At 38.8% G+C, this 24881-nt stretch overlaps 5 protein-coding genes and 1 pseudogene across 5 annotated transcripts; 5 read left to right on the top strand and 1 right to left on the bottom strand.

The window, feature by feature from the left end:
• Positions 1 to 1062: 1062 nt before the first annotated feature.
• On the top strand, positions 1063 to 5714 carry LOC125474937 (endoglucanase 11-like). The gene is made up of 5 exons (XM_048579189.1): positions 1063 to 1425; positions 1517 to 1729; positions 1858 to 2058; positions 2216 to 2470; positions 4853 to 5714. The coding sequence occupies exons 1-5, from the start codon at positions 1213 to 1215 to the stop codon at positions 5519 to 5521; spliced, it is 1551 nt and encodes a 516-aa protein (XP_048435146.1). The 5' UTR covers positions 1063 to 1212; the 3' UTR covers positions 5522 to 5714.
• A 2999-nt stretch (positions 5715 to 8713) lies between these two features.
• Positions 8714 to 11578, top strand: LOC103954971 (protein NRT1/ PTR FAMILY 6.4). The gene is given in 6 exon segments (XM_048579185.1): positions 8714 to 8879; positions 8978 to 9086; positions 9208 to 9425; positions 9730 to 10277; positions 10528 to 11170; positions 11172 to 11578. Coding segments are annotated over 6 exon segments (1773 nt in total). The 5' UTR covers positions 8714 to 8876; the 3' UTR covers positions 11424 to 11578.
• Positions 11579 to 11689: 111 nt separating this feature from the next.
• On the bottom strand, positions 11690 to 13305 carry LOC103954972 (50S ribosomal protein L30). The gene is given in 4 exon segments (XM_048579188.1): positions 11690 to 12023; positions 12108 to 12128; positions 12130 to 12313; positions 13124 to 13305. Coding segments are annotated over 3 exon segments (324 nt in total). The 5' UTR covers positions 12301 to 12313; positions 13124 to 13305; the 3' UTR covers positions 11690 to 11891.
• A 606-nt stretch (positions 13306 to 13911) lies between these two features.
• LOC125474935 lies at positions 13912 to 15532 on the top strand (annotated as a pseudogene).
• A 1137-nt stretch (positions 15533 to 16669) lies between these two features.
• Positions 16670 to 18473, top strand: LOC125474936 (small RNA-binding protein 11, chloroplastic-like). Its single transcript, XM_048579187.1, has 5 exons — positions 16670 to 16937; positions 17041 to 17109; positions 17278 to 17384; positions 17466 to 17596; positions 18276 to 18473. The coding sequence occupies exons 1-4, from the start codon at positions 16688 to 16690 to the stop codon at positions 17577 to 17579; spliced, it is 540 nt and encodes a 179-aa protein (XP_048435144.1). The 5' UTR covers positions 16670 to 16687; the 3' UTR covers positions 17580 to 17596; positions 18276 to 18473.
• A 618-nt stretch (positions 18474 to 19091) lies between these two features.
• LOC125474934 (plant UBX domain-containing protein 4-like) lies at positions 19092 to 21925 on the top strand. The gene is made up of 4 exons (XM_048579184.1): positions 19092 to 19694; positions 20280 to 20568; positions 21101 to 21196; positions 21288 to 21925. The coding sequence occupies exons 1-4, from the start codon at positions 19201 to 19203 to the stop codon at positions 21669 to 21671; spliced, it is 1263 nt and encodes a 420-aa protein (XP_048435141.1). The 5' UTR covers positions 19092 to 19200; the 3' UTR covers positions 21672 to 21925.
• The last annotated feature ends 2956 nt before the right edge of the window (positions 21926 to 24881 follow it).

The raw sequence follows: 24881 nt of genomic DNA, 5'->3' as shown, positions 1-24881 counted from the left end.
TGCCTGCCCAATGCCGGAAGGTCATGAAAGTTAGTGACTTGATGACAGGGGAGTCGGCGACCGAAGTCCGAGTGAACGGCAGCCGTAACTATAACGGTTCTAAGATAACGAAATTCCTTACCGTGTCTTGTTCAAATATCATTGATCGACCTTTCTATTTCTGTATCTCTCCTTAAGTGCCCTTGTTGTAATTTGAGTTTTGACAAATTACAAGACAACTTAGAGAGCCATGCCCTAAACATTTATGGTGACAACTTGGCACTCCCATGTCCAAGAGACCAATAGGTCCAAGACCCAATTATATACTTGAAGAGAAACTTCTAAGCTACAAACCCTGGCCCTGCACAGCAGTATTTTACACCATACAAATGAATGTATGGATCTTACACAATCTAATCCTCTGGTCCAAGCAATCTTTAGAAAAATCATGGGCATCTGAGCCACTCTCTAACATACTTTTATGAGACTTTAATCATGTGTCGGGATACTTAAACCAATTATATTATTGGTGTATTACCCATCATCAAAAACCACACAAACCCTTCCCATAATCCATATCCATATGCCATATGATCATTTGTTTTTTCTTGTTGCCGTTGAAAAATAATTACATCAGTAGACAGTGAATTCGAATATCATATTTTAGCGTAGAGTAAAGATGATTAGTAGTGCGGATTCATGGTCTAAAAATATAAGTATTGTATCCTTTAGGTTTTTCAGACAATTTATGTTGCCTGACAGATTCGTAAGAACATTGTCTTTTATCTTATGTTGGTAGATAGTGTCGTAAAAATATTTTTGTTTCTCTATAAGAAATCTTAAGTACGAGTGTTTGATCATGTCATTCGTATGACATCTCTTCACAAAAACGTAAATCTCTTATATTTTAGTCTCATTTAAGTTTACGATAATTAACCCTAGCACGAGAACTGCCCTAATCAGAAAGTTTCTTTATTCTCTATGTATGGTACAAAAAAGAGAGTCAAGCCGTTGCAAAAATCACGCTAGTGTTGTGTGGGACTATAAAGTCGCTCTCATGTGAAAGTCACATGCACAAAGACACCTATCAAAGCCTAAACACACAATTTAGTAGACACAAAGTTAGTTTTCAAACTGACAAAGTGAGCTAGCTCACTTTTCCCATCCTTCCCTTCACTCCTTTGGAGAAAGGAACAAAACTTCAGAGGAGGGAAGAAATTTAAAGACTTAACAATGGAGGAGAAGAAGACACAACGGCAGCATCATCATGTTCTTCTTCTTCTACTCACCTTCAACATTTTCACCACCGCCAGAGCTTTAAATTACAGTGATGCCCTCACAAAGAGCCTCCTCTACTTCGAATCGCAACGCTCCGGCCGCCTCCCGTACAACCAGAGAGTCACCTGGCGTGACCATTCCGGCCTCACCGATGGCCTAGAGCAAGGGGTACGTTAATGTCCTAAAAATGCTATATTTTAGTAGGTTTGTACTAATAAAAATTTAAAGTATGAATTTATTGGATATATTGTTTGTGTAGGTGGACTTGGTAGGAGGATATTACGATGCCGGCGACCACGTCAAGTTCGGACTGCCGATGGCATTTACGGTGACGATGCTGTCGTGGAGTGTTATAGAATACCGGCAGCAAATTGCGGCCGCCGGAGAATTGGAACATGCAATGGAGGCGATCAAATGGGGGACTGATTATTTCATCAAAGCTCACACTAGTCCCAATGTGTTATGGGCAGAGGTACATATAATTTTCATACGTTTAATTACTGTAATCAGCAGTTTCACACATTGTTATTAAATCAATTATTTAATTAGCACCAAACTGTTTGAGCACATTTAATATTCACTTCATTATAATATTCCTAGGTGGGCGATGGGGACACTGATCATTACTGCTGGCAACGGCCGGAGGACATGACCACATCAAGGCAAGCTTACAAGATAGATGAGAAAAATCCCGGGTCGGATCTTGCCGGAGAGACCGCCGCTGCAATGGCGGCCGCGGCCTTAGTGTTCAAGAAAAGTAATTCACATTACTCTCACCTCCTCCTACACCATGCCCAGCAGGTACGAATTTAACTTAATGCTGACAAAATTTACACGTAATTAAATATCATTATGACAATGTTTTAAATTATCAACACATTGTTACACAAAAAAGTTAAACATGTAACTGTATGCGATTGACTAAAGTAGGTTTATTTTTTATTCGATGTATGTGTAGTTGTTTGAGTTTGGGGACAAGTATAGGGAGAAGTACGATGGGAGCTTGGGAGTGGTGAAGAGCTACTATGCATCGGTGAGTGGGTTTAAGGACGAGTTGTTGTGGGCAGCTTTGTGGCTATACAAAGCCACCGACAATGAGGAGTATTTGAAGTATGTAATTAACAAGGCTCATAGCTTTGGTGGCATTGGTTGGGCAATTACAGAGTTCAGTTGGGACGTTAAGTACGCTGGCCTTCAACTCCTTGCGTCAAAGGTAACTTCTCAACTTCTCACTTTATATCTCAAGAACAAAACAATCTATCGTGTTTGTTGATCACGTTATATAAACTGCAATTAAATCTTATTTAGAAAATAAAAAATGTTTAAATACATTTGACACGTTAATCTGGTTTTTCATGAATGTTGGTGTGAAGTTCGCTACCAGAGGGGAGTTTATTGCTGGTTTTTTTCTTTGAACTTTTCTTTTTGATTGTGGTCTAGTTCCATAGGTGCCACAAATTCTACTCTCTTCAAATCTTTCTGGGATTTAGCTTTTCTAGCATTCAAATTTGAAATGATAAAACAAACTTTTACGTCATGCTTTTACTTTATTAAGTTCGTCATTTGACGGAGTGAGCCCAAATTAAGGCACATAACTAGGGTTTTTAATTAGGCACCAAAAATAAAAGGGAAATTTATCTTCTACAAACAAAACCATGTGCAAAATGATGCTTTGCATGGCAGTACCAAGGAAAGTTCTGCCACTAGTCATAGTCTGAGTGTCACATTCCGGGCCGACCCCCATCACATTCTGAGCTCGACTTCATCATAGCACAATATTATCCGCTTTGGGCCTCGACCACACCCTCACTGTTTTGTTTCTAGGAACTTACATGAGAACTTCCCAGCGGATCACCCATATTGGGATTGCTCTTGCGCGAACTCGCTTAACTTCGGAGTTCCGATGGAACCCGAAGCCAGTGAGTTCCCAAAAGGCCTCATGCTAGGTAGTAGGTAGAGATGAGAATATATATATATAAGGCTTATAGGATTCTCACCCCTGAGCGATGTGGGATCTTACAATCCACCCCCCTTAAAGGCCCGACGTCCTCGTCGGCACACTTCCGGCTAGGGATTGGTTATGATATCAAATTGTCACATCCCGATCCGGGCCCCCACCACATCCCAGGCTCGACTCCACCGTAGCACGATATTATCCTCTTTGGGCCCCAACTACGCCCTCATTGTTTTGTTTCTAAGAACTCACACGAGAACTTTCTAGTGGGTCACCCATCTTGGAATTGCTCTAACGCGAACTCGCTTAACTTCGGAGTTCCGAAGGAATCCGAAGCCAGTGAGTTCTCAAAAAGCCTCGTGTTAGGTAGAGATATGAATATACATATAAGGTTTACAGGATCCTTACCCCTGGGCAATGTGAAATCTTACACTGAGTGGTTGATAGAACGTACAAAGGTCATCCCCACGATGCCTGAGTAGAGTTTGTGCACTCTAGTAAAAGATGGAGAGATGAAGTCGAGATCTTCTACGGATTTTTGTGTTTTGAGCATAAAAATTCGAAGATTTGGATGGTTAAAAAAAGAGAAAGATTTGGACTTTTGATATGTGTGAGTTGGCCAATAAAATTAATTAATGAGGACAGCAAGGTTTAAAATAAATGGTCCAAACTGGTTTATCAGTTCTGAACACGGAAATTTAGAATAAATCTCAACTCGGAGAGGTGATATTGTGCTGTTAGCTAGATCGGCAGATGTCGTCGTGGAGTGGAGTAAAGATCGCTGATCTAATCAGTTTTGCATTGAATCTTAACGTGGAGCCTGATGTTTGCATGGGGATGGCCCACTTCTAAGACTGAGTGGATGTATCTCGTTCATTTATGTCTCTTCCTTTGCTTGATGAAGCACAACCTCCCTAAACTTCGTTTATCTAGAGACCCACCCACATGTGTTGAAAGGGAGAGTAGGTGCCATGTGTCCTCATATGATGCACGAGAAGATTAATCTATCGTATGTACGTAGAGATAATCATATAAGAGAATAGATAAGTATATAGTTGTATACTGCTAGTGACATATAATATTATAAGTAAATTTAGCTAATGGAAGGTTTTTACAACTGTAAAATTGTCCTCACATGCAAGAGTATTAATTTGAATAATAGAAAGTGATTAAGTGGTTAAAAACATTCACATATGCAATTGCGGTGTTATGTTCAAATCAGATTTTCGTACTTACATGATAATAGAAATGAATCAAGTGTTTAATAACATTCATTTCTGCATCTACAATTTTATGTCCATTTGACTCGAGTTTTGACATTGTCGCATTTGCCATCCTTAAATCTCAAAATTTAAGAAAGTTAAACACTCCGTATATAAAGGAGTTAAACGGAGTTTGTTTACAAGAACAAAAAGGGGTTGTTTTTAAAAGTATTCACTTTCTCTTTTGCAGTTTTGTTTTTGAATAAGATTTTCCTTACTTCTAAAGTGCTTAAAAATAAAAACAGATTATGAGGTTACAAGCTTCGCCTATGTATCCACGATTCTGTGTTCGAGTTCATCACATTTACAACCCTTTGAGCGCTTCATAGTAGAGTACATTATGTTTCATATGCTCTCTTTTTTTTTTCTTCTTCTGCAGTTGCTTTTAGAAGAAAAACACATGAAACACTCTCACATACTGGAGTTGTATAAATCAAAAGCAGACTACTACATGTGCTCATGCCTAAACAAAAATACTGCCACCAAAAATGTGGAACGCACACCGGCAGGCCTACTGTACGTAAGGCAATGGAACAACATGCAGTACGTTTCAACAGCTTCATTCCTCCTAACAGTCTACTCAGACTTCCTCAAAACCTCGAACCGAAAGCTCAGCTGCCATGGCGGAACGGCAGGCCATGAAGAAGTCCTCAGCTTTGCTAAATCGCAGATAGATTATATTTTGGGCTCCAACCCCTTGAACATGAGCTACTTGGTGGGATATGGACCAAAATACCCTCAGAGGGTGCACCACAGAGGAGCGTCCGTGGAGTCATATCGGGAGAACAAAGGGTTCATTGGGTGCACACAAGGGTATGATAATTGGTACGGCAGGGAAGAGCCAAACCCTAATGTTTTGGTCGGGGCTTTGGTTGGAGGGCCTGATTGCAAAGATAATTTTGTGGACAGGAGGGATAATTACATGCAGACTGAGGCCTGCACTTACAATACATCACCATTGGTGGGGGTTTTTGCAAAGTTTTCAGAATTGGAGGTCCAAAAGAACGTGGATCAGGGGCAAAATTTGGATTTGGTTGCTTCTTATTAGGTATATGATATTGTGGTGGGGAAAGAGTGCTGGGGTTATAACTTGTAATCCCATTTTTTGGCTTTGTCATGGCGGCTGAACGAAAGGTGTTCTAGCTAGCCCATTCTGTGCCTTCATTGTTGTAATATCTAAGTGTTTATATAAGTATAAAGGAAAAGGTTTAGTCACGCCCACCAAACTCGTGACCTTCTTCTGATTGCGCTCCTCGACTTTTGTTTGGTTTTGATCGTCTCTAATCTTTTAAAACATGTCAATTTACCTTTGGTAGTCAAATTCATCGTACCTTCTAATAATATCACCACTTGAATGGACAGGATAACAATCATAACATCAATTTGACGGAAATATTCACATACTACTTAAAAGCATAGGGAAAATAAAGCTCCTCAGCAAATAATTAGGATAAAGTTACTGCTCCGAATGAATGCATTCAAGTAAGACTGAAAAGGATATAAAGTTACTGTTCAGCATGCTAGCAAGACTGGGTAAATTAGTGAATCTGTATAAACATAAAACGAAAATCTGGGATGAAGAGTAATTAATTAAGCTAATGAGTTTACAAAAGCAACAGATCCTTGGATAACATATTCTGCAGCTCCTGCTATATATGCTGAAATGTTGTCAGTAAACAAAATGAAAGAGGAAAGTAGACTTCAAAATTTCAGGAAAATTCGAGGAAACAAAATTGGAGTAAGTATGGATTTCTAGATAGGCTTATTTTTAGCTACGCTCCTTGGAACTCGATTTTCATCTCACTTTGCCTCCTAAAACTCAAAAGTCGTCATTTTACATTATGAAACTCAACATTCACTCGACTTTGACTTGTTTCAAGGAGTGAATTGGCTAAGTTTTGAATTTTAGGAAGCAAAAATTTTGCTTCCGAAAAATCGAGTTCCAATGAGTGAAGTGACGAGTTTTGAGTTTCAGGGGACAAAATGAGATTAAAATCGAGTTTTAGGGGGTAAACTGGCGACTTTTGAGTTTCAAGGGCAAAGTTGGTCAAATCAAGTTCTAGGGAATAAATTGGCGACTTTTGAGTTTCAGGGTCAAAGTTGGATTAAAATCGAGTTCCAGAGACTGTAACTAAAAATAAGCCTTCTAGATATGGCCTGCAATTCTAACCCCAACCCATATGAGAAAGAATTGATATAAACCAACCCTATTGATCAAAAGTGAGGAAAGTAAAGTCAGTACAAACAAATGCAGATTAGAGAGGCAACATAATCTGCATTGTTGCTAAAATCCCTTTACAGAAAGAGTTTCAGTCGTTTATTTTGTTTCTTCATTATTTAGAAATATAACCACTCGAGGCCCCATCAAGCAGTGCTCAAATCCCTTTCGAGTGGTTAAAATTGTGTAAGGATGGAAGTTTTGGCTAAAAGCCTTTTGCATCTACACAACCTGGCTACTTTTCTCCAAAATTTGCCAAAGAAAAAGAGAGTTAGGTATTCCAATGTCCCTATCTTAAACCGAGTAGAGCTAAATCAATTTGGCACAGGTCATATAAAGCATAAGTGGTTTCTTTTCGATTCCTAAACCCGAAATAATTATTCCATCTATTTCTTTGACTTCCTTTGAGACTCCGTGTGACCTGAGTTATTGGCAACTTCTCAGTTTTAGTACACGTGTTTCCCTTAGCGGATACGCTTGGGTTCATAGGTGACTGCTTTTCTGGCTAGCCTCTACCACAGGGTTTACCTAATGTACCCCAATGAAAGCTAACCCAATTTTCAAGCTAACCCAATTTAGCAATATCGCGTGCAAGGTACTTACTCTCTTATGAAGGGGTGAAGATCATTACATCCAAAAATCCTCTGCCAATCCCTTCTTCACCAATTTTATTGATAATAAATGAAAGTAAACGAAAAAGTTACATACAGGAGATTAGGTCAAGACCCACAAAGACAAAAAACGATCAACGAAAACAGTAATAAGGACAAAACGAAATGTCAAGAACATGTGCAAAGGCTACAAAATCTAAACTCATGGACGAACAATAATAAGCATAACTATCTGCCCCAAAAGAAGCTAAAGCATCTGCAACATGATTTCCTTCTCTATAAATATGTGTACACATAAATTGCACGCATTTAGCGAAGTCGCTAGAAACAATTATTTCAATCACCATAAAAAACCATAGGACCACATTAGGAGCCTTAAAAAGATAGTGAATAACCAACATGGACTCTGATCAAATTATGCTCAATTTTCTTACAACATGATGTTGCGCACACTGATATAATCTTTCAACTTAAAAGTCCTGATATAGTTAGTCGTGAAAACTTGTGTAAGTTAAGTTTATAACAGTGCAAATCAACTCATGCATGGATACACGATGGATTGTACCATTATGTATAAACTTGCGTAGCCCCTCCCCTCCCTTGAAGGGCTTCTATACACTATAGAAAAAGTCATGGGGATCCTCTAAACATATCTGTTCATCATACATTATGTAGTCAGAAATTATTGTAATTTTTTTATTTACAATTAAATACAAACAGTACCTGATAAAAACTGACTGTACAATATACGATGAACGGATAAGATTAGAATATCTCTAGGATCCTCTCTCTAGAAAAAGGGCCCCGAGAACAGTATGACACTGCACTGATTGCAACATTGCCCTGATCAAGACTCAAAAGGTTTTCCACCTGTACACGATTGTTTTTGTGATAATTATAAGATTATTGAAAAGTTAAACTTATTATTGAAGCGCTTTTGTTTGATTCAATCCGACATTATGACAGATCAAATGTCGTAATTCTTGAGGATTATAACAGTTGCAAAGGATTCAAATCAAGCAGGTAATAATGGTTTAGTAAAATGATAAATTTTGTTAGATTAGATGTTAGATTAGTCACCGACGAAATTAGAACTCACGCTGTCTTACAAGAGCTTCACTCATTTTCATCATACAACCTAGTAGTAAAAGAACGAGTATATGATAGAAAATACAAACTCATACGTACGTTCCAGCTTTAAATTCTTGGTCGACACATGCTTGTGGATCTGGTGGACCATTTGATTTGATTCTCCATAAGATCTATGAATGGCATCTAAGGGTTAGACAGAGGTGTCATTTTTCCCTTTCCCAACTCTATCAAAAAAACGTGAATGTCACTTTCCATTGTTTTAGTAGCAAGCAACAAAACCACAAAAACATGTTTACGTATTCGAAAGTGTTCACATCCCTTAGCTGCTCTTGACCACCAGAAACTGTGGAGGCCATCACTAAGATAGTATTCCTCATCGCTCCCACTTCTATTTATAACCCCCAATCATTCATGGAATCTACTGCAAATCCTAAGCAAGAAAAAACACTCTCTCTCTCTCTCTCTCTCTCTCTCTCTAAAAGATGGTATAGCTACTTACTCATACAACTCCAATATCATACTAAAAACTTGAAATTTAAATTTGGTTTTTCTCTTTCTTTTTACATTTCGTTAACTTCAACAGGTTTTGATCTCAAGGAAAGGTGAGGAAGATGGAGATGTGGTGGATTTCCGAGGGAATCCAGTGGACAAGTCGAAGACTGGCGGATGGCTTGCTGCAGGGCTTATTTTGGGTGCTTTCTCGAATCAAATTCTCTCTTTCTGATATTCACGTTTGAGTTATGATAGATCACATCTACCTTTGTTATGCATTATCTTAAGGTGCTTTGTTGCTTCATGATGACTATGTTGCAGGAATTGAACTGGCTGAGAGGATATGTGTGATGGGCATATCTATGAATTTGGTTACATACCTGGTTGGAAATTTGCACTTATCTTCTGCAAAATCTGCAAACATAGTGACCAATTTCATGGGCACTTTGAACCTCCTTGGCCTCCTTGGTGGGTTCCTAGCAGATGCTAAGCTTGGAAGGTACCTCACAGTTGCACTTTCTGCAACCATAACTGCTGTGGTAAGTTTTGAGCCAAGGAAAATTTGCAATATTAACCTTTTTATTATCATATTAAAGACTTCTAGCCTGCTTTCGTTCGACACTCCTTAAAAATCATTCTGTCAAGGAATTTTCATCTTGGAGCGCAGAACGATTTTTGAGATTTATCAATTGGAATCAATCGAAACAGCTCAAGCAGTTCTTGAGCTCTCCCAAGACCCCTCCAGCATTGCTCGAACCCCCTTCAATACGCTCAAGCCCTCGAGTGCTTTGATTCGAGTGATTTTCAAGATTTATAAAAACTGAAAGGTTCTTGTTCTTGCAGGGGATACTTTTGTTGACATTGGCTACATCCATCCATAGCATGAGACCACCTCCATGTGATGACTACAGACAGCAACACCATCAATGCATTGAGGCCAACGGCGGCCAATTAGCCCTGCTCTATGCTGCTTTGTACACTACAGCGCTAGGTGGTGGTGGGATAAAATCCAACGTCTCTGGTTTCGGGTCGGATCAATTCGATGCTGCAGACCCCAAGGAAGAGAAGGCCATGATCTTCTTCTTCAACAGGTTCTACTTTGGCATCAGCATTGGGTCTCTGTTTGCTGTTATTGTGCTGGTGTATGTGCAAGTCAATGTTAGCAGAGGGTTGGGGTACGGAATATCAGCCGGGGCAATGATCATTGCGATCGTCGTGTTGCTCGCGGGGACCACGTTTTACCGGTTCAGCAAGCCCCGAGGCAGCCCTTTAACTGTCATATGGAGAGTGATATTTTTGGCTTGGAAGAAGAGGGCTCATCCTCATCCTTCCCATCCAAGCCTTTTAAATGGATGCCAAGAAGCTAAGATCCCCCACACAGAGAGGCTCAAGTAAGTTTACATATAAAGCCAGTATTCCATGTTTATCATGGGGAAGTAATTTCCGCACGTCATTTTTCTCTCCTTCACACCCTACTTAGTTTTGGCATTTGGATTGAATAAATAGAAAAAGTACATAATTAAACATGCATGTGCAAAATGAGAAAATGGGCGTCAGGATCCCAAACTATCCAAATTACATCAAATTTCTTCACTGGCACTGACTAGGTTTTGTTTTTCTACTACGTATGTGAATGGTTAGATGTCTAGACAAAGCTGCAATCCTAGATGAATATGCTGCTCATGAAGGAAACAGAAGCAACTCATGGATAGTGTCCACAGTGACCCAAGTTGAAGAGGTGAAACTGGTTTTCAAGCTCATGCCGATCTGGTCAACATGTATCCTCTTCTGGACGGTCTACTCTCAAATGACTACGTTCACCATCGAACAAGCCACCTTCATGAACCGAAAAGTAGGCTCCTTTGAAATCCCTGCGGGTTCTTTCTCAGCGTTTCTCTTCATCACCATCCTCGTCTTTACTTCCTTAAACGAGAAATTCTTTGTTCCCCTTGCTCGGAAGCTCACCAACAATGCCCAAGGAATAACGAGCCTTCAGAGGATTGGGGTTGGACTCATTTTATCAATGGCGGCTATGGTAGCTGCCGCAATAGTAGAGAAAGAAAGAAGAAACATTTCAGTTCACCAAAATACCAAGCTAAGTGCTTTCTGGCTTATCCCACAATACTTCCTCGTGGGTGCAGGGGAAGCTTTTGTCTATGTCGGACAGCTTGAGTTTTTCATCAGAGAGGCACCGGACAGGATGAAGTCCATGAGCACGGGGCTTTTCTTAAGCACCATCTCAATGGGATTCTACGTTAGCAGTCTTTTGGTGACGGTAGTGGACAAAGCTGACTAAGAAGAGCTGGCTGAGGAGTAACCTGAACAAGGGAAGGGTGGATAACTTCTACTGGGTCCTCGCAGTGCTAGGAGCTATAAACTTCTTGGTTTTTCTTGCCTTTGCAATGAAACACCAATACAAAGGCCATCAGCACAAAAGCCCTGATGATAGTGGCAAAAAGGAGTTCAAGAGCTCGAACATCAAAACAGTTGAAGAGATGCCAGAGAAAATCAGAATTGAGGCAAAGGAAGGGCCTTAGAACCTAGTATGTATGCTTCCAAAAGGATCTTGTGTAATATTGTATGCTTATCAATCATTTATTAGATATTTAAATCCTTTTTTGTCCACAGTCTCTCGGACTAAATGTAAATACAGTGTGCTCTAGAATGCAATGTAATGATAGATTTTTCTTCATCTAAAAACAAAATTAACAGCATAACAACATATCCATGACACACGTCACGAAATCAGGAATTTGCCAAATCAAACCATCCAACATATTGCATATGCAAAATAGAAGCGGTCTAGTTGCAAGATTACTTGTATCAACGTTAATGAACTAGTTCAGAAGCACTGCAAATTTTGAGACAAAAAGCCAAACATGGAATTGACAAAACAACTGGATCCAGAATTGGCTGCTTATAAAAAATTTACACTACAGGAATACTAGTCTCCTCAATCAATACTAAGAAGCTGAGAGCTGACCTCTAAACAATCACATAGGCTATTAAGAAGGTCCACTTGCAGAACCAGGTTGGTGATTTACAACCAATGGGGGACGTAGAGCTCGGTGACTTTCCAAGTTTTGCTTGCGGGCCTTATACATCTCTTCTGTCTCAATCACGACCAATCTCTTAACCTGTGTGAAAAATAACATACTAACATTATCAACTACAGACAGGACAGATGCCTTATGAATGCATCCACTGTGAACTTATCAAACCTGTTGGAGCATTCCCCTAACCTGTAGGTGTATTCCATCGCATGACAGTTCGATTGCACTTTCCGAGACGTAATGCCTCTAAAGTACGCCTGTGAAGTCTCCTAGTTCCGGGGATTCCCCTCACCAAAGTTATATACAGATTAGGGCTCCATGCAATTGGGACACTGGCTTTATAAGCCTTGAAAGCATTCATTTTCTTCTCCAACCTACACATCCCAAAGTGGTGCCTAAGCCATAACTTCAATATATGTGAAAACTACTAATACATGGCTGCATCAGAAAGAAGACAAACTCCAGAAAGAAGATAAACATAGCAACTCGGGAATAAAGAAAGTCTATGAAAAAGCACCGCGAACATTTAGTGCCTCTGTTAAACATAGCTTACTATTTATATCTCGAAGATTTCAGGGTTTAGCTGTGCTTAAAGGATCTCAATCACTACTAAATCAGAATTGCAAGATGAACATCAAAACGTTAAAAACGGGCTAGAGCCAATCATTTTCCTTGTTTACATTACAATCATTTTAACTCTTAACCAATAAATCATCGTAAAAAAAATCAGAAAAATTACGTCAACCAAGCTCAGTGGCCTTGAACACTAATATCTCTACACTTCACCACTACGAACTACACGGTTCAACAAAAACCGCCGCAGGCACATCGTGTAGTGATCAAACCTAATGTGTTTCCCCAAAAGTTAGTAAATTTATCACAAATCTCCATTCAATTACTTATAAAACTGAACAAATACAACAAAATTAAGATGTTGTATTATCTCTAAAGCTGGAATTAGACTAAGCCCGGTGGTAATTAAGCTCAATCTTTCTCAAGAACAAAACTATTTATCTTCATTCCAAGCAAAAATCAAATTTTCACGGTTATATTCAAAATTTACCCGGCAATTCACGAACTACAAAAAGAGAAAAAACGAGAACGCAGTAAAAGAAAAAGCAGCAGATTACCAAACTGAATAAAAGGAACAAAGTACAGAGATTATAAGGGGAGAAAGAGATGACCTCAAGTATGTCTGTCCACGGAGTTACACCCAGTGACGACGGCGGCGGCGAGGGCTGACTGCCTCGTTCGTGTGGAAGGAAGGAGTCTGAGTGGTGGAGTAGATTTTAGCTCCTTTTGCTATGTAGGCCTCGCCGGTACTTTGAGCCCTTCGGTTTGGATCTTCTACCTTCCCAGCCCAACATACTTCTAACCCAATGCCACCACATTTTTATCGTCCCCCTTGGATTACGATTGTAATTAAGGCTTTAATCTAACGGTTCATGTTTAATGTGTATATAACATACGCGTTGTACAAAAATTGCGCCATATTTAACGTACAGCTAATAAGCGTTTTTGTTAGAAGCGTTGCTAATTAAATACTTTGAAGTTTTCGTTAAAATCTAAGTGTATCATAAAAATTACTTATCAATGTTTAATGAAACCGTATTTAGCAGGTCCTTCTTTATAAAATGTTTCTCGTTTGAAAATTGTTTATAAAGTATTGAAATTATTTTAGAAAATATATTTTTAAATTTTTATAACACTTGAAAACTCGTACCAGAATTTATATAACCATGAATGTTTGCCCTCAATGATCAAAGCATTTTGTAACAGAAAAAAAAATAAAAAAAAATATCATACTAAAAAATATTGCGGGGAAAAAGAAAAAGGAAAGATGTTATCGTCCCCACCTTGTCCTCCTCCTCCCAAGTCCCAACCCGCCCAAATGCACCAAACCAATTGACCCTTAAACCCTAGAATTACCCTAAATCAGTAAGCTTCAATATCTTTCAACACCAAATCAAACATGTCATTGTCAAACCTCCTTCCGGAGCCAACTCCTCGAGATCCTCACGCGTCTCCCTCCCAAGGATTTGCTCCGATCCCTCTGTGTTTCCAAATCTTGGAACGCCACCATCCGCAGCCGCCGCTTCATCAAAGCCCACCTCCAACGCTCTGCCGCAACCAACTCTGATCGCGCCCTTTTAGTTGGGTCCTATCCTTCTGATTTCTTTTCAGTGTCTTTTGACGACTCGGATGCGTTCGGGGAATGCGTCGAGACTGCGCCGCCGTTGAAATGCCCTGGACCGCCGGTTGAAGTTGACCCCTTCATTCGGCGGCAGTTGCCGGATTTCATGTCTGTGAGGTGGGTAAAAGGCCCTGCCGCGTACACCGAGATCGTGGGCCGCTCCGTTCACGGCCTGGTTTGCATTCGCAAAAGAGGCGAAGGGGAGGACGGGGATATTGCTTTTTGGAACCCTTCAATTCAAAAGTTCAAGATGATTCCCCGCACAACCTTTGAGGCGGATTTGAATATCATGACCAAATTCGGTCCTCCCTACTATGCTCTCGGGTATGATTCGGTTAACGATGACTATAAACTTGTTGGATTTGTGAATTTTCTACATAAAGATCCATTTTTTATGACTTGTTTGGTTCAAATTTATAGCCTAAAATCTAACTCATGGAAAAGGATCCAAAACATCAACACCCCTTGGAGTGGTTATAGATTTCATTGTTGTAGTATCGTTTTTGTGAACGGTTCTCTGTGTTGGCTGATGGATAATGGTTCATATAAACACCTTAAACACACAATTATAACCCTTGATCTTGCCACTGAGGAATGTAGCGCGTTTCCCGTCCCGGTTGATCAGCCATGTTTGTTTTTGGAGGCCTTGGGAGACTGTTTATGTATTTGTGTTCGTTATGGACTAACCAGACATGATTGTTGGATTATGAAGGAATTTGGAGTTGCAGAATCTTGGACCTTGATTTATTCTATTAATGAAGAGGACAGTGGTACCCTTTTTCGTAGGAACCATCATTACAAACCTTTGGTGTTCTCGAAGAATGGTGGAATGGTTCTTTTTATAGATGACTGTTATATGCTTTTTTGGATTGACATAGAGGAAAACAGCATCAAAGAAGTTGAAATTCATGGTTTTCCCCCTGGTGTAGTTATGGTGGAAAATTATACGACTTGGCATCCTGTCACGGTAACTATTTGTGTAGGGAGCCTTTGTCTTCTGGATGGTGATGATGTTCTTGTTGGGAGGCATCAACAAGGCCCCTCTTACCTCAAAGAAACGGAAAGTTCCAAGCAGAGTGAAGAGTCTCTTGATCTGGTAGTGGAAGCAGCCGAAGATGATCAAAATTAGGGCGGAAAGTAGTCAGTTGGCGCGAAAAGGGTTGATCACACGGTAATGATTTGCAACTTCTTTTAGACTAGGGCCAGGGTTACTGATCTATGTGATCAACCTTTTGCTCTTTATGTTGTACGGTACCGCATTATTGTTAGTTTGTTAGTTCTACCGGCTGGGTAGTCCAAGTCGTTGTTGTATATTTTTCTAGTCTTGTGGTGTATGAACATTTGACTATTTGCTGCATTTTTCCTGCATCTTGTATAATATCCCATCCCATGTTCATTTCGTCTTTGTTCTTGATGGGGGATCGTGTAATTGTTTTGAGGCGGCGGCGACAAATACTGTGAACAGGTTGTTCTTGGATCCTTTGCTTAGGTATGAATGATGATTCAGAACCAAGACTGAACCATCTTATACAGTTCTTTCTGCAATTGTCTCTACACTGTGATACTCTTTTGCGCCCTTCCAGCACGAGTGGGCTCTTTGTCTTCTTTTTTTTTGGATAAAAGGTGAACTTTCATTACCAAAAAGTTACATACATAACAAAAACTCACAACTAGACACAAACAAAAAATGGGCCATCACAACAACAACCCAACGCAAGGGTTGAGCCCGAAAAAGAAAGACATAAAACTGAAAACCCCAGCTGCTTAGATCCCTTGCCGCCGTCAAAGCAAGCTCCGGAGACCATGAATGAGCAACCCAACAAACACTAGAGATGAAGACCAACCAAGCCCCAACAACAAAAAGAGAAGCAAATGTCGATGTCCTCCATCGAACTCCACACAAAACCAATCCGTTGCCACCAATGTTATAGAACCGAGGAGGAAGTCAGTGGAACCACTGACAACAGTGCCGAGATTGACACAGGTGGAAGGTGGTGGTGCGAACGTCTGAGCTAAGGCTCTACACACCTTCCGATAAAGCTGCTGAATACGATGAAACAGAGTGGGAGCAGATCAAAACCAAAGTGAAATCAATAGAGAGCGATCACAAGTGGGAGGGAAATAATATGAAAATAGTGGATGCATGGAGCACGAGTGGGCTCTTAAGAATCATTACGTTAATCCGGCACATTTGGAAATGCTCACAATTGGAAAATAATTAATCATCATTATTCTAATTAGATGTCTTGTAATGTGTTTAAAACTGATCGTTAATTCATTCTTAACGAGTCATGGTGAGCCACAACTTAATATTGAAATAATATAAGTATATTATCTTTTGGTTCGTGTGAGTTGACTTGAGACCTCCTCTAGTCAAGTAAAGATTGAGACGGTGTAGACACAAATACACAATGTGTGTTTTAAGAAGTGATATTTTTTTGAATTTCAAAGAATAAACTGAAATGAAATAATATTATTTGAGTTTTGAAGGATAAAATGAGATTCGATGTTAGTTTTAAAAAGCATTTCAATAATTAAGACCTAAAGAAAATTTATGCCCATGTGGCATGGACCTCAAAATTCAACCAAATCAAGCTCAAAACTGAAAGGCGCGCAAAAAGAAGGAACAAGTCATCGGCTAATCATGCCATCAATGAGGAACAACACTTTGTGGACGCTCCTTGCTCGAAGAGCATCGACAACAATCACAATCCAAAACCCAACTTTAAGTCGGCGATTCTTCTGCGCACCACCGTCTTCCTCCTCCTCCTCTCCTCCCCAAAACAACAGGCTCTTCGTTGGAGGTTTCTCTCCCCACTCCTCCGCATACATACAATACACCTCCAAAGTTATGTAGTTTTCGTGTTTTGATCGTTTTTATGGTGATCTGGCTTTTGGGTTTTGCAGGACTGTCATGGTCGGTGGACGAGAAGTCATTGAAAGACGCCTTCTCTTCATTCGGGGAGGTTACCGAAGGTAAAATCTTGGTTTCCCAGTTAGAAATTTTGCAAATTATTCATCTGTCGTCTACGTGTTCGATAAAATGTCCCAATGATCACTTCCAGTTTATTTCTCAATGATTTGGATGTTATGTGTGGTTTTCCTTAAAAAAGAATTAATCTTTGTTCATATTCTGCATTGTAGTGAATATAGTGTATGACAGAGATTCCGGTAGGTCAAGAGGGTTCGGATTTGTTAATTTCTCCAAAGAAGATGAAGCACAGGTTGCAAAAGATGCCATGGATGGAAAGGTGATGAAGAAACTATATTGTCATGGATCAAAGTTTGTTTCTTTTATAAAGATTTTCTGATTAACGTAGTTCTGCTTGCAGGCATTGTTGGGTCGGCCATTGAGGGTTACTTCTGCTGTTGAAAAATTAAGGGGTGGACCTGTTGTGGTTCCTCGCCTTCCCGACAGTGGGGATGCTGCCACTCGATATACATGAACTCCTTTGGTACAATGGTAAGTCATGTTCCATGTTAATGGCGAATTGATGATGACCAAAGATGTTTAGTTGCGAAAGCTGTAAATTGTGCTTTGTAATATGGTGACCATTATCCCTTGTCATTTGAAGATAATGATTACTTTTGATTGGTCAATCACGTCAATCTAATTAGTAATCAAACTTGTACACTAATTCATTTCACATGTGGTTGAGAAGCTTTACGTTTTATATATCTGATGATAGTATCTTGTTAGGAGGAAGGAACTTGGGCATCTTAAAAATTCCACAGCACTTTGAGTCACACACTTCTCGTTGCAAATTTTGTTCAAGCATGTAGCTTAGATCACTGTTTCTTCAGATTCTTGTATATAAATGTTTTAGAAACTAAAACAATCAGAGATTGGCAGCCACGGAGAAGTCAATTAAAATGTAATTAAGTTATCCTTTGATTTTCCGTCTCTTACTGTTTGCAGTTTGCAGCTTTGCTCAACTGCACATTCGTTTCTTAAGCCTAACTCTACAGACTACTAGTTTCTTCTTCATTGCTGTAACAACTATATACATCTAAACCCCGATGCTTAAAAATCGCAACTTAAATGCTCATCAACGTTAATTTCTTCTTCGTCATTATTTGTGTATTCTTCGTTATAAAATTGCATCTGAAAGTTCGTTAATTTCGGAGTTTCCTGTTTGCAGGTGAATGGCTGATGACATGCAGAATGCAAGTTGAATGAAAATTTTACTCAGTGCTCGAAGCTTGTCAAAGTTCAGTTACCTAGTTGTCTTAATCCAGGCCAAGAATGTAGAGACCAGAGCCCATTTTATCATACAATATTTTTCTCTTTATGTAATGAAATATTAAGATTATTTTTGGGTAATCAAAGTTTTTTATCATTTGAGTCTCCATTAGGTCAAATAAATTTAAGACTCATTTGGAAGTGCTTTTAAAATGGCTGAAAGCGTTTTTAGAGAAAATGTTTGTGTTCCACAATCACTTGAAGCACAATCACTTGAAATGCTTCATATGCGCTTCTTCTAGGAAGGATTCACTTGTGTTTTCTAAGGATTGGTTTAAAAAACATTTTCACCAAAAGGGTTTTCAGTCATTTAAGAAACATTTTCAAACAAGCTTTCAATTAGAAAAGAAGTCGGATTCAAAGATGTAATAGAAGGCGTTTTGTTTGACATTGTATGAAGAGTCTAAAAACGCTTTTGGATAACAAAAGTATTAAAAATATATGCTCGTTTGAAAATGCTTCTAAAACATTTTTGATAAAAACGCATTCAGTTATTTTAAAAGCAATTCCAAACGATTCTGTTATGAAAACGAATTGAAATGCATGGTGGTCCTGGAATATTTAAAATTAGTTTTTATTCCTTGAGTGGATTATGGTATTTAACTTATTTGAGTAGAATAATGCCCATGAAACGACATGCCGTCTAATCACAATTGCGATCGCAAACCGACTTAGCACGACGCCGTTTCATGAAGCATTACACCTGTAAAATGTAGAGCACAAAGCGGAAGCTGGGAGTTTGTGTGGAATCTCACTCACTCGGAAGTCTTGGAAAACAATCAAGGAATCCGATTTGGAGCGAAACACTGAACAATCCAGTCGCCATGGAAGCCGAAGCTCAAGAATCCAATCCCCAAAACGACGCCGTCGTCAACTCCTTCTGCGAGATCACCTCCGCCTCGAAGCAAGAAGCCCTCTTCTTCCTTGAATCCCACAACTGGGACCTCGACGCTGCCGTTTCCACATTTTTGGACAACAACGCCGCCGTCCCCGCCGCCGCCGAGGCCACCCACGCCGCCCCGCGCTCAATCCCCGCCTCCCACTCTCCCTCTCCCTCACCCTCGCACTCCCCCAATTACTCTCCTTCGCAGTCCCCGCCGCGCTCTCGCTCGCCGTCGCCCGCGTCTCGTGCGCCCTACCAGCTCCGATCGAAGCGCGCCGCAGCTAGTGGATCCGACAGCAAGGGTGATGCCAACCCGCCATCTGCGAGTCGTCCGCGTGGAATACGCACGCTTTCCGATCTGAATCGGCCGGCAAAGAGCGGGTCCGATAGTGAGTCCGATGAACCCCAGGAGTATTACACTGGTGGCGAGAAAAGGTACTTTATTTCTTAGTTCTTGTTTGGTTCCCAGGAAAATGATCGATTTTTTCCCTACTTTGGATAGTTTATTGCTTTTAACCCTATGTTGAGGAACCCAGAAAACAGTAGAAAGCTAATCAATAATGCTGAATGTTTACGTTGAGATATCAATGCATTTTATCTTCTTTCTTCGTTTTGTAACATTCATTCTTCCGTTGCGTTGGTTGCTGAGAAAAACCAAAGTTACAAAGTTAGTACAACAACAATCAAGCCTTATCCCATTAAGTGGGGTCGGTTGTATGAATCGTAGAATACCATTGCACGCCAAGTCTACCAAAAGAAAGAAAATTTCAATTCGTTGTCAATGATATCGTAATGGGGTGCAAGTAGATTATTTTTAAACTGGAGAACGTTGTGGAGTAATATCGTAATGGGGTTCTGTTTGTAACATTCTCACTTTTGTTTCTATATGAGCTATCTGCGGAATTCGATTTTTGTGCAGATGTAAACCATCTTTGATGTATATAAATTTGCAATTGTTTTCATGTTGTAATCAGGCAATTAGTTTTTAGTTTTAATTTGTCCTGTTGTTGCTGGTTCTAGTGGAATGCTTGTCCAAGACCCTACCAAAGGCAGCGATGTGGATTCAATATTCAGTCAAGCTAGGCAGCTGGCGGCCACACAAGGACCTCTAGATGTCCATCAACCTTCTTCAAGCTCAAAAAGTTTCAGTGGAACAGCTAGACTGCTTTCAGGGGAGACCGTCCCGACTGCTGCTCCTCAGCCACCTGAAACTATCGTTCACACTATCACTTTTTGGAGGAATGGGTTTTCTGTAGATGATGGTCCTTTGCGGAGGCTGGATGATCCCGAAAATGCACCCTTCCTGGAAGTAAGTTCTAATGATGCTTGACCTATATAGGGTTTAGTGGATTCTTTTTACTGCATTGATATCAAAGCTAAAATGTTATATCAGGGGATCGGATCCTTGGCTTAGTCAAGCAATGCTAAAAGGGCTCCTAACCATTGTCTCAAAACATATAATGGCTCCTAAAATGTCACATAGTAAGCTACAACCAAAAGAAAAATGTATAAAACAACTGGTGATCTTGCTTTCTTTATGTATAAAACATCATATTGACAATCATTAACTGTTTGGCTGAGCTAAGAATTTCAAGCACAGAAGAGTAGTTTGGCTTAAGGTGATAAGGCCAGAATTTGCATATATATAAAACCGACCATAATTCTTATGATGAACAAAACTTATTTACTTCCTCGTGTATTGATCTCATTGTTTTGATTAGTGGCTCTCATTTCGCCTTTTTGTGCAAGTGTAGATATTCATTTTTTTGCTGTTGTATTTTTCCTTTGATTTGATCTCTCTTCTGAGTGCTGATAGGAAATGTTATTTTTTATGAATGCAGAGCATCAAGAAGTCTGAGTGCCCGAAAGAGCTTGAACCAGGCAATAAGAGGACTGCTGTTCATGTTAATCTTACTAGGCGGGATGAAGAATATCCTGTTTGTGCTTCTTTCTCTCCTACTCTGGTATACGTTATTAATATGCATCTGGTGCAATCTTTCTGATCCCGTTGAGCTTATTATTTTGCAGGAACCAGTGAAGAGGCATGTTGCTTTTCAGGGTGTTGGAAGAACTTTAGGTGGCAGCACCTCTGCGGCAGCTACCACTGAGTCAACTGCTGCCGCTCCTCCCCTTACAGGCGCTCCATTGCCTTCAATGGGCTTAGTTGTGGATCAGTCATTGCCGTCAACCTCTGTTCAGCTAAGGTTAGCAGATGGCACGCGTATGGTATCCCGCTTCAACTACCACCATACAATCAGAGACATCCATGCTTTTATTGATGCCTCAAGACCTGATGGGACAAGAAGTTACCGACTGCAGACGATGGGGTTCCCTCCCAAACAGCTGACAGATCTAGACCAGACAATAGAGCAAGCCGGTATAGCCAATTCTGTTATTATCCAAAAACTCTAGGAGGTTGCAAACACATCTCATCAATCCGCAAGCTTGATTTCAAGTGCATCTGTCCTTCGCACGGATCTATTTTTCTTTGATGAATTTCTGTTATACCGATGAAATTTGAAAATTAGCTACGAAATCAACGACAACTTTTATGTTCTTGTGATGCAGTAGGCTATCTGTTTTGCAAAGCATGCGAAGTTCAGTTTGATAAGTAAATTGTTGAAATTATCAATCATTTGGAGTATATGATATTTCAATTTGAGTCCGTATGAGATGCTTTTCGTTTTAACGCTCTTTTTTTTTTTTTTTTGTTTTTTTTTATCACAATGCCCAACAAATTATTTACATTCGCACCCGAAGTCTTACGTTTGGAGAGATTTTTTCAAATATCGGTATTCGTTCTTCACTTGCATTATCTTTTCATGTTTCTTCACTTATTTTATGACAATTGAATTATTCGTTTGAATACTAGCCCCCTTAAAAAGGGAAAAAAAAACGTAGAATAGTTTTGTTATGTGAAGGGAGAGACAAAACGTTAAGGTAACAAGGTAAGGTAAAGTTTTAGCATTCTTTGTCGTATGAAGAGAGAGACAGACATAAAAAGGTGAATGTGTAGCGAATAAGTTTATATTTCCTAACACTTGTTCAATGTAATAATATTGATTTATATAGATACATTTATACGTATAAGAGAGGGCCTAAAGTACGAGAGAGATCCTTGCTGATCCTTTTTCTGAGGATTTTGGGAATCCTCAAATCACATTCATTCATCGTACATCGTGTGATCATAAATTATTGTAATTTTTTTTATTTAAAATTGAATATAAACAGTACCTGACTAAAACTAATCCCACGATAAATGAATATGATTGAAGGATTTCTAAAATTCTATAAAAAGAATCCAGCGAGGATCCTTACAAAGAGAATCAGGCGATGATCCTATCTCTTAAAGTACCAATCTCCCAACAACATTGGAAAGAATGAGTGTCTTTATAGGATTTAAAGCAGTGTGGGTGAAGCAAAAGGCAAGCTTGACCTCATTTGCAAGATTGTCATCTCAATGTTTCCCATATCGTAATTTTCAACTTTGTCGTAATTTTATAACTATTTCATCTATAATCACTTGGCATTTTCGACAGCATTAGCTATTTCAACTAATTTTGAATATATTTTTTCTCAACATGGAAGTGTGGATAAAATGAGAGAAACCATGCTTCAGCTGCTGCTGAAAAAATTCAGTCATAAATAGACATGTGTTTGAATAATTGAAATTATGATTGAATCACAAATGGACTTATCTAAATAATTAAAATTGAAAACTACAATTGAAACTTGATCATTTATGATTGGATTTTAGCAGCACTTGTGGCTCTTCTTTTAGCAGTGAAGCATGCAAAGAGTGAGGGAGGTGAGTTTTTCACTATTAAATGTTCAACGTGTTGTAGTTCTCTCATTTTGGCTATATTTAGCTGGCAACGGTTCACAAATTTACCTTTAGAGAATTGAGATATATAATGTATCTGCCGTTTTACACTCAATTCAAATTCTTTTAACACTGTTAGTTGATGAAATTTAAGATTAGTAAGGAATTTTAAAATGACAGAATTTTATTTTCTAAAATTTGTGAATTTTCTTGTTTGCTAACCTAAAAGAAGAACGAAATTTGAATACATAATTTGTTATTTTTAAACTTTTCACTCATAGAAATTTGAAAATGATACATATTAACATGGAATTTAAACTTGGGAATTGGAGGTCCCAAATTTTAAGTTTTTTGTCTAGGCGGAAATTCTAAATTTCTATGTTTATGAATTTAAATAAAGAAATTAGTGCATGTTAATTTATAAATTTTGATTTTTGTTATAATTCTAAATTTATTTCCCTCGTCCAAATATACAGTGTAATGGAAATGACGATCACTAGACTAATTAAGGGGGGTGTAGTCAATTTGGATTTCAGAGAATTTTGATGGACTTTTTTAAGTGACGGATTTCAAAGAATTTTAATAGATTCTACAATTCCATATGAATTTTGATAGATTATTATGGATTTCTATTATAGATTTCAATGGATTTGTATGGATTTCTTTTTTGACTCCTACAACATAAATTCTTTTCTCAGTGCACAATCTGAAAAAGGCATAAGCATGTGTATATTGATATGGAAATATGAACCAATCAAATATGTCTTTTCTTTCTCCTTCTCATTTGAATTGTGATTTCTTTACGAAAAATAATTTTAACTAATTAAAACAAGTAGTGCTTCGTAAATCAAATGTCTCAAAATTAACCCTTTTTCCTCAACAATTGATTAGTTCATAATGTGTCATTCAGTCTAAGTACAGTTACCAATATAAATAGGCTTTGGAAGATGCCTGCACCCTTACAATAACATGATTACACGAAAAAGAACATAAAGCTTGATTTAGCAATAAGATTCTTAGTAGTAATTTCCAAGAGTTCAATTAACATGGTAAAAAATTAACACATTCAGATAGAACGCATAATTATTACAAGAACTGCTAGTAGCTATTAACACTGCCCATCAAAGCATTACAAGAAATATTGTACTATTACACAGTCCAAAATAAAGGAAATTCAAAATTCAAAAAATATTGTACAATTCAAAAAATTCAAGTTTGCAACTGGGACGGTGACAGATGAACGTGAAAAGAAATCAGGTTAGTAGGTTCTATGTCTGAAAGAAAATGGAGAGTGAGAAAGAAAGATCGAGTTGCGGAATGGAGAGAGAGAGAGAGAAAGAGCGAGGGGGTTGAAAATAAATCCTAGGGATGGAGGTAGGATTTTGTTATGCTTATAATCCCTCCTCAAATCCTACAAAATCTCTTATTAAAATAAATCTTTCAAAATCTATGAATTTTTTAATACCTATAGATTTGCATGGATTTTATAAAAATCTTTTAAAATCTCAGTTGATTACATCAAGATTCTAAAATCTTTTAAAATCTTTTAATTGACTACCCCTATATTTGAATGTATTATTTTAAAACTTATTAAAATTCTAGTTAATTACACTATAATTCTAAAATCTTTTAAAATCCTTTAAAATCATTTAAACTACCACCCTAGATAGAGAGACATGAGATATAGGGCAATGCAGGAGAGTGTTGGAAAAGGAAATCCAAAATCAACACAGAATATTTAAATGGATGGATGGATGGATGGATGGATTGAAGGAAGTGACTGACGACCGTCGATTACA

Source organism: the organism of the source record quoted next, unplaced genomic scaffold, assembly GCF_019419815.1.
Source record: "Pyrus x bretschneideri cultivar Hongxiangsu unplaced genomic scaffold, Pyrus_bretschneideri_v1 Contig13, whole genome shotgun sequence".
In the NCBI taxonomy this organism is placed as follows: Eukaryota; Viridiplantae; Streptophyta; class Magnoliopsida; order Rosales; family Rosaceae; genus Pyrus; species Pyrus x bretschneideri.
Note: the sequence above shows the minus strand (reverse complement) of the source record. Positions and strands in the feature narration are given on the sequence as shown.

Bases quoted from the DNA above. Each gene is read 5' to 3' on its own strand.
- LOC125474937 (XM_048579189.1), top strand. From the start codon at position 1,213: ATGGAGGAGAAGAAGACACAACGGCAGCATCATCATGTTCTTCTTCTT. The intron at 1,426-1,516 runs GTACGTTAATGT...TTGTTTGTGTAG, and splicing joins CCGATGGCCTAGAGCAAGGG to GTGGACTTGGTAGGAGGATA. The intron at 2,471-4,852 runs GTAACTTCTCAA...CTTCTTCTGCAG, and splicing joins TTCAACTCCTTGCGTCAAAG to TTGCTTTTAGAAGAAAAACA.
- LOC125474936 (XM_048579187.1), top strand. From the start codon at position 16,688: ATGCCCATGTGGCATGGACCTCAAAATTCAACCAAATCAAGCTCAAAA. The intron at 16,938-17,040 runs GTTTCTCTCCCC...TGGGTTTTGCAG, and splicing joins CAACAGGCTCTTCGTTGGAG to GACTGTCATGGTCGGTGGAC. The intron at 17,385-17,465 runs GTGATGAAGAAA...TTCTGCTTGCAG, and splicing joins AAGATGCCATGGATGGAAAG to GCATTGTTGGGTCGGCCATT.
- LOC125474934 (XM_048579184.1), top strand. From the start codon at position 19,201: ATGGAAGCCGAAGCTCAAGAATCCAATCCCCAAAACGACGCCGTCGTC. The intron at 20,569-21,100 runs GTAAGTTCTAAT...TTATGAATGCAG, and splicing joins AAAATGCACCCTTCCTGGAA to AGCATCAAGAAGTCTGAGTG. The intron at 21,197-21,287 runs GTTTGTGCTTCT...ATTATTTTGCAG, and splicing joins GGCGGGATGAAGAATATCCT to GAACCAGTGAAGAGGCATGT.